Consider the following 8,712-nt stretch of genomic DNA (forward strand, 5'->3'; position numbering starts at 1 on the left):
TGATGCCATTTCTCTATAACAATAACAACTAACTAAATTCTAAATTTCAAATTAAATTAATAATGTGCTTCTATATATATAATAAGATTTTCAAAGCCAACTTTCTTCTCTCATGCCATAGTAATATATAACTCTGAAAACTGAAAAATCATAGTATAAACTAAATATATAAAATAACAAAAATGAAACTACTACCACTATATATGACACTATCTAGGAATACTAAAATAAATAAATTTGATTGCAAGTTTCTTCTACCAAATCCTGATGATAAGATAGAAAGATATATAGAAGTATAGAATACTCTGGAGCCAGCTTTTGCCCTCTAACTATAGAAGAAGCATATATATAACTTTTTGGTCGAGGTCATATATATAATAAGGTACATAATATAATTACCCCACCTAATGTTCTCTCTTCTCTTATTTATAGTGTTGGAGCTGCTGATGCTATCAATCTTTATTATTCTTTTTATTGTTAAGGTTTTTTTTTAAACAGTGTGGTAATAGTTAGTAGTATATCACCTTTATTTCTCTCATGATTGTAGTATAAAAAGTAGTTAAAAGTAAATTCACTTTTTCATAATGATTTTTAACCATTATCTTTAGCATAATAACAACAATAATAGTTCTTATTATTATTATTTAACTGTGATGTTATTTAGAAAATCAAAAGTAATTGGACAAATTTAATATAAGCTAGGCACCTCTTTTCCTTTTGCTTTTTGCATGATTTCTTAAAACTTAGCAACAGATTTTTTTTTTTTTTGAGGAAATAGTAATGGAGAATTTTAAGTAGTTAACGGTCAAAATAATTTTACATAATTCGTGTTCAGTGAACAAACATAATTTTGGCATTATTTCATTAATTAAAGTAATAACTTTAATTAGGCTTGTTAATTATAAATTTACAAGGAATTCCTTAGGATATGTTAAAAAAAAAAAAATCTCTGACATGCATGGATCGAATAGTGGATACAAAAGGTTGAGTATACGACTAATAATGATCACTTTTCTCTGATTTATTCTACCGAACGAAGGTACTTGGTTGGTACAAAACTGTTAATGAGAAGCTTTTCTGTTTTGTTGTCGCTAATTAACATTTTTTTAAAAAAAAAAAGAAGGAAAAAAAGCTGTTAATTGACCAGTTGTCTAGAGTATGGTCATTCATACATCATATGTAATTATGTATCCTTCACAAAGAAAAAAGAATGAAGCAAATTCATGTCACCATGCGAGAAACATTTGGCATCCCATCACATGATATGTACTAATACTACAATAGATAGAACACTACTAATGCAAAAGATTTGAATATACTTATCTTAATCATAACTAAAATAAAAAATAACAAAGTAAAATTAATAATTTCATTAATTAAAAAAATAATACGCCCACCGTGGGGCTCGAACCCACGACCACAAGGTTAAGAGCCTTGCGCTCTACCGACTGAGCTAGACGGGCTTGATAGTCATTTCTAATATTATAGTTTATATATATTTTTTAATTTGTTTGTTTGAACTTTTCTTGAGCCTTAATGAGAGCCATTGTGCCCAATGGACACATAGTCACGTACCCTACCCAACCATTTCATAGAACTAGAGAATGGGTTGTTTCGTAAATATTTTATTTTTTGTTTCTTTAATCTAGAATTTATAAATGAATAACAAAATTGCACGCTTTAGAATCTGTTTTTATTATATTGATGTTTAATTTAATTAAAAATTAAGTTTATAATTTAGAGTGGTTAATATTAATTTGTATGTTTTTAATAATTTTTTTAAATGGTAATTTTTAGAACGCATTTTAACTAACAAAAAGATTAAATAAGTAAATAAGTTTATTATTATATAAAAATAAAATCAACTATTGATTGTTCCTTTTATATATTAATAGACTATACTTGTTTAATATTCGAATTATCTCTTTTTATTTGTATAATTATCTCAACTTAATATTTAATATATATCTAATCAGTATGTTCATTAAACAAAGTTATTTTCATGATAGATGAGAATACAGAATATAGAAAATAATTAAACAGCAAATCTGAAAAAAGTACTTCAAAAAAATATTTTACTACCCTAATACTTATTGAGTTCTTTTTCATCCATAATGTCTTCATGTATAACTCAATTAGGGGCTCACTATTATTTTTATGCACAATTTTCTTAACTTATTTTTCTATCTATTTTATAAAAGATTAACTTCCACCAATTTGTTCTAGAAATGAATAAAATTCAGCCAAAAGAACATAAGACTATATAATTAAGATAGATCTTCATCATAGGTCTCCCATGATAATGACTTGTGAATGATAGGAATCTGAACTCTCACCTTCATGAAAGGCAAAATGATACAATCAATTTCTTGGTATAATTAGAGAAAAAATACTTAAATACCATGTCGAAAAAATACTTAAATACCATGTCGAATTTTCGATCACTTAATCATACTTTTGCAGTATTGATCATACTTAATCATACTTTTAATATAAACATAATGAATGGTATAACATGTATCATTAAACAGTACATCATTCAATTTTACTCTAAGAACATTTGCATCTTAATGCAACAATAACCATAAGGAATAATCTTAATGCAACAATAACCATAAGGGTATACCATGAAAACAAAAAAGCACTAATCTTTTAGTAGAAATTTGGATGCTAACCAATGAAGTACTGAAATTATTAGAAACTGAAAAGAATTCACAAAATTTGATAGTAATGAACCTGCTCAGTTCTCTATCAGAGCAACACTCTAATGATCATGATCAACAAGATCAGGAAACAACAAATAAAAATGGCATAACACAAGCTTGCAGATTACAAACCTTACAACCACAGCCTCCAAATCCACATCCATAATAGAAGGCACATAAGGATCTGTGATTGGTACAGCTTGCACTTCTAGTTCTGGCTTGATAGACTGCATGTTTTTGTAAACCAATTCAAATAGAAATTTATATAAGATATTTTTTTCTTTCAAATAAATAGTAAGTGCTATGCAATTGATGGATGGATGCAGATTAGGACACCATTTTCTTGCCCTTCCACCCTTAGAAACTAACAATACAAAGACAGACCACTTAAAAATAGACATGCACTGGTCAACAAATTAATAAAATAAGTTCACCCATCATGAAGAGGCTAAACTTCTCTTGGCTAATAATAGAGATTATTTCTGATAAATTATATATAAGAGCATAAGGAAAACTATCATTGCTAATTTGCTGTTGTATCTATATCAAGGTTTCAACATTGTATATCCTTTCCTCAATAGGTTGTATCAGTTCAGCAAAGTGCAAAGTGAATAAGGTGATCTTTTATCTTATAGTTGAAATTACCAGTTAACAGGCTCAAATCTCAATCATACAATGTTTAAATTAATGAGCTCCTGTACAATTTAATAGAGAAGATTAGAAAAATAAATAAATAAATAAATAATATTTTTGTTTGTTTTGAAATTAAAAAAGAAATTACCTTTGCCTCACAGCCAGTAACACTTTCAACGGCAAGATATCCACCACCATTCTTCTCTTCCATCTCCGACGGTGAATCTCCACCAGTTAACCATACCATAGAAAATATTCAAATATATGTTGTAGCACAATAACAATTACCATGGTCAAGATCATTGATTTATAATTTATATTCCATAGTACAGTACTTTACTGCTTGTACAAGAGGGCTTTCGTGTTGCAATAAGGTAAATAATGTTCAATATTCTAATTAATATTATATACTTTGTATAATCACTCACTAGAATGGAATGCACCAAAAAGATTGAGAAATCAGAAACTAAACTTATATCTTAGCCTACTTTATGCTTAACAATAAACAATATTTAATAAGCAGAAGGTTTTCTATTGAAGGGGAAAATGGACAGAAAAAAAAGGACTTTAAATTAATGCAGATCCTGAAAATACCAAATGAACACGACCTTCAAAGTTTATAGTCACAACCCCAAATTAGTTAAGGGGTAAAAAACTATTTTTTTTCACCTAAACGTTAGTCTTGGTCCAACTACTATACATGTTGAGTATGAAGGTGACTAGAGTTGTAAAATAAAATGAACAAAGTTCCTACAAATTTATTTGGAACATCACCACTACTGAATGTCAGATTCTGAAACATCATCTTCTTGTGTCTCAGATTCTTCCAGCAATGGTCTGTGGCCAGAAAATGGAGGTGGTGCTGGATCAACACTCAATGTTCCATCTAATACTCTCACTACCTCCAACATTGAGGGTCTTTGACGTTCATCGCTTTGTAAGCACCAGAATGCAATTCTCAACACCCGTTCAAGTTCATTTGAGTTGGCACCACCTTCAATTCTTTTATCAATGACATTTGCAGCATTCCCTTCTATCCATTCTTTATATGACCACTCACAAAGTTCTGTCTGATCTCTACATCCGGTCAACAAGGTTAGGACTAACATGCCAAAATCTGCTATGTCCCTCTCGGCCGAAAAGCCAGAGTACACAGCCTCGCCGTCTACTATTGCGAACCCAAATTCACTCACCTTGGCTTCTAAGTTCTCATCCAACATGACATTTTCACACTTCAGATTTCCATGACTTATAAACTCCCTGCATTCAGAGTGAAGATAATTGATGGCCTTGGCCACACGTGAGCAGATGTCAACTCTCTTTCTCCAAGTCAGTTTCTTGCAAAGAGGGGAATCGTCTATATAGTTCTCAAGAGAACCGTTTTTGACGTACTCGTAGACTAAGAATCTATGATTGAACTCACAACAATAGCCCTCCAGCTTCACAAGATTCCTGTGGTGGATGCTTCCAATCTTCAGAACAGCACTCCGAAACTTCCTGTCATCTATGGGTGCATTCAGCTCTTTAACTGCAACAAGAGATTTGTTTGGTAGCATGCCCTTGAACATATTTGGTCCAATCTGATCCTTGAAGTCTTCGGTGAGGCTCTTGATCTCTGAAAAAGATAATGCAACTAAGCCCTTTGAATTTGCACCTGCGGAAGCTAAACTTTCTTTCCTCCTAGTAGAAATTTTTCTTCTATAGATGTAGAAAACAATTCCAAGCTGAATGATAACAACAACGAAACATGTGCCTGAGGCTGCTCCTACTAAACAAGGAACACAAAATCTAGGAGCTTGTTTGGTTGGAGGTGTGCTTCCAAGTGTGGGATTTACTGCAAATGGAAATGAACATCTCTTAACAAATGATACCGAGCTTAGAGACGGATCTGAATAACCAGTGACATATTCAGATTTCTTTATTGAGCATTGGGGAACACCATCATTAGAAAAGGTTGCGACCGTACACCTTGAATCATTCTGGCACAATTGCATACATTGATGCAGGCTACTTATGATACCCGGACCATCAACAGGGTAAATTCCATATAGGTGTGTGTTCCAATATGTCATCATAGTGGAGCCAGGTTCACACTTCTGTTCATATGGAACCAAACAGGTCCCGGTGTCAGTCTGCTCGAAAGGGCACACACAATCAGCAGTACCTGAGGGAGACAAAACACAGACCCCTTGTTTACCACAAGTTGCAAAAACCTTGCACTGATTCTCAACAGCTTGCCAGACAGATCTCCATGACTGTGAAGCCTCCACCCATGAATATAGGCGGAGATTGCCATCGACATCTATCCTAAGAAATCGGTAGTTCACAGATTCATTGTGGTCTTCCCCAAACACACTCCAAACAACATTAGAACTGTTGTCTAAAAGTTGTAGAGCTCCATTGTTTGTCAGATATGCAGTGAGATTCGAAGTGGAGGGGCTTTCGCTTATCCAGTAGGGAATATTACTTTCCCAGCGAAGCATTAGTGGCAGCACGAAGCGATTTATCACAAGATAGATACTGTCCTGGGAGAAGTGTATCATCTGGATCATCAAAACTTTGCCAAATTATCTTTTGCTCTCTGTCCATCAGAACAAGATTACCATTATCAAGAAGAGAAGCCGACACGACACCCTTGTTACTGGTGTTGCTGTTCCATGCTATCATTCCTTGATCATCAAACAGGATCATATCTCCATTTGTGGTGATTTGGAAACAAGACTTGTTACCTACTGCAGTCTGAAATCCAGCAGTCCACACCATTGTTTGTTGGCTGTACGGTATAGACTTGTTGTTGAATCGAATACCAATACTAAACTGGTTAGGTTCATCCGAAATGTTAAAGAACCCGACTGCAAAATTACCATTTTTGGAAACCCAGCTGCCATTGTCAACCACACAAAGCTTAGAACCTACTGGTATGTCAGCCCTCACAACAGGATATAGCAAGAAGCAGATGGATACACATAACAATAGTGGTGACCTAAGGTGAGAATTCTGTTCAAGCATATCTGTGTATGCTTAGATTGACAAATTAAGATGAATGATCCTTATTCCAAAAGTCACATCTAAATGTAAAGATATTGGTTTCCACCTTGGCAATTATACCAAACACCTGTAGAGGGATAATAAAAAATAAAGTTTAAGTAAAGTGTCTTTGTCAAGCCCCAAGTGTGGTTCGGCAGTGCAATGATAAAAGCTCACACATGCATAGTATCTTTGAAAATTAGGCAAAGAATTGTCACAATTTCTAAAAGAACTACAGTGGAAGAGAAAAATGCTCAAGTATGGTACCTGAAAGAATAGTACTCCAAACTCCAAAGCTCAGAAATTCAATAAGCCACCACAGAATGTTGCCATGAACTTCAACATGATTGCAGTAAAGTAACTTGAAACTTCATAGGGTATGTAATCCATGTATGAATTGTATATGCAAGGACAAAGATAGGAGACCCTAAAGTGGAAGCCTTTCCCGAAAAAAGATGAATTTGAGTGCCGAAAATTGGTACTTTATGCAGAGATGGGAACCAAATTAAACCAAAGTGGAGCACATTTTGGAGAATGCAATCACTTTCTCAAGGTTCAAACTTGAGCATGAGCCTTGAAAATGAAACTTCATAAGCATAGAGCAATTCCAATTTCCAACAAGAAGAGAACTTCAAAAAGGAGAATGCGAAAAAACACAAGCTTTGAACTGACACAACAATGTTGATGATGGCTCAAAAGAGTTATCTTTCCATTTTTCTGAGCCAGAGAGAGATAAAGAGATCTGAATGTAAAATCCCAAAAAGGGGAAAAAGGGAAAGGGGGGGGGGTGTTAAAGCTTAGAATCAGAAGAGAAGAATATTGAACTTGAATGCAACAAATCTCATGACCCCAGATGAAAATTTTCTTCCTTTTTTTTTCTTTTTCCTCTGTATTTTATTAGAAGCAAACACAACTTAGCTGAAAGGGATCAAAACTGAAGACCAAAGAGGACAAAGAGGGAAGTAGCAGAAACACTGAGAAGCGAGAGATGAACACACGTTACAAAGAACAGAGTTGTTAAGTTGGTAATGGATTTGGAAAGGACATGCAATTGAGGAGTGTGAGAAGTGTGAGGGAAAATGGGGAGCTTGGATTTGTGGGTTCAGATTTGGAGAAGGAAAAATGAGCTATAAACGGTAAGAGAGAGAGAGAGAGAGAGAGAGAAGAACTGGGTTTTGTGAAATGTAGTGTGTGTGTGTGTGTGTTAATGTGAATGCGTGTGTGTGAAGTGGAAGAAGGATAAGAATACCAGAAAATGAGGAACAAGAGGAAGAGGAAGAAGAACAATTTTTTTTTTCTTCTTCTTGTTTTGGTAACTTGGAAGACTACGATTTATTAACGAAGAACATGAAGAGTGAAGCTAAAATTTTAGTTTGAAAAAACATAGATTTCATTGCCAGACAGCTAACAAAACATATCATTTTCTGTCCATATTTAGTTCATAAACATATTTAATACATAATATTACAAAATATATTATTGACTAATATTAATAAAATAATATTCAAATTCTTAATATTTTATCTTTTATATATTAATTAATTATTTTGTGTTAATAAGGTAGTAAGTTTAATTTATTTAATATTTAACTTGTGTATAAAAATGTTAAGTAAATAAATTATTTTTATAATTAAGATTAATTAAGTCTTTTTTATATGTCTTCTCTTTTTTCTTCAATTTATTTTTTATATAACAATAAATGTTAGATCAATTTAATTAAATTTAATTATTAAAATAATTTGGTTATAGAATATTGTTATTTATGTATTAAAGTTTTCTAACAATTGTTACTTCTTGGCCTATTAGAACTAGAATATTGCGAGAAATTAAAAAAATAGTAAAAAAATTAAAAAGAAATTGAAAATGAAAGTTTTTTATATTTTTTATCAGTTTTAACTTTTAATGTAGTGAATAGATTAAAAAAATTAAAAGTTTTTACTTTTATCACCCCTTTTGTTTACTGTTCACTTTGGTTACAAAACCAATTCTATGATATCTATAAATTTTTACTTAAATTTTGCTTAATTTATTTTTTATAATAAATTTTAATTTTTTAAAAATTGTTTATTCTTATATCTTTTAAATTAAATAATAACTTTTCATTTTTTTAATAAATTCACACCACCTTTTAATCATGCACACTTTTTCAAGAACTTCCACTCTAAATTCTTCACTTTTGTAGTAGGTGTTAACAATTGCCCCTTGGTTTAACCCAAATTCATCATTCACTATTGATTAACTTTAAGCCACCAGAAAGGGCTATATATGATGGAGCTATGTATGTGTATTTATTCTAAAATAATTATAAGGAATTATTTTTTAATCAGTTAATATTAATTAATTTTTT

The 8,712-nt window shown here is 32.0% G+C and overlaps 2 protein-coding genes and 1 non-coding gene across 3 annotated transcripts; all 3 read right to left on the reverse strand.

Moving 5' to 3' along the window:
• Nucleotides 1-1,390: 1,390 nt before the first annotated feature.
• TRNAK-CUU (transfer RNA lysine (anticodon CUU)) lies at nt 1,391-1,463 on the reverse strand. Its single transcript has one exon. It is a non-coding gene; the product is annotated as a tRNA-Lys (tRNA).
• Nucleotides 1,464-2,631: 1,168 nt separating this feature from the next.
• Nucleotides 2,632-3,755, reverse strand: LOC110273391 (phosphopantetheine adenylyltransferase 2-like). The gene is made up of 2 exons (XM_021126523.2): nt 3,487-3,755; nt 2,632-2,932 (listed from the first exon to the last, which is right to left on the reverse strand). Exons 1-2 carry the CDS (start codon nt 3,583-3,585, stop codon nt 2,765-2,767), a joined length of 267 nt encoding a protein of 88 aa, XP_020982182.1. The 5' UTR covers nt 3,586-3,755; the 3' UTR covers nt 2,632-2,764.
• Nucleotides 3,756-3,922: 167 nt separating this feature from the next.
• On the reverse strand, nt 3,923-7,706 carry LOC107492942 (G-type lectin S-receptor-like serine/threonine-protein kinase SD3-1). The gene is given in 3 exon segments (XM_016114022.3): nt 3,923-5,822; nt 5,824-6,453; nt 6,633-7,706. Coding segments are annotated over 2 exon segments (2,232 nt in total). The 5' UTR covers nt 6,348-6,453; nt 6,633-7,706; the 3' UTR covers nt 3,923-4,114.
• Between the last annotated feature and the right edge of the window lie 1,006 nt (nt 7,707-8,712).

Source organism: Arachis duranensis, chromosome 6, assembly GCF_000817695.3.
Source record: "Arachis duranensis cultivar V14167 chromosome 6, aradu.V14167.gnm2.J7QH, whole genome shotgun sequence".
NCBI classification, from domain to species: Eukaryota; Viridiplantae; Streptophyta; class Magnoliopsida; order Fabales; family Fabaceae; genus Arachis; species Arachis duranensis.

What these genes read in the sequence shown, in the direction of transcription:
- LOC110273391 (XM_021126523.2), bottom strand. Translation starts at nt 3,585, where the DNA reads ATGGTATGGTTAACTGGTGGAGATTCACCGTCGGAGATGGAAGAGAAG. An exon ending in TTACTGGCTGTGAGGCAAAG is followed by an intron (nt 2,933 to 3,486) that starts GTAATTTCTTTT and finishes AAAAACATGCAG; the next exon opens with TCTATCAAGCCAGAACTAGA.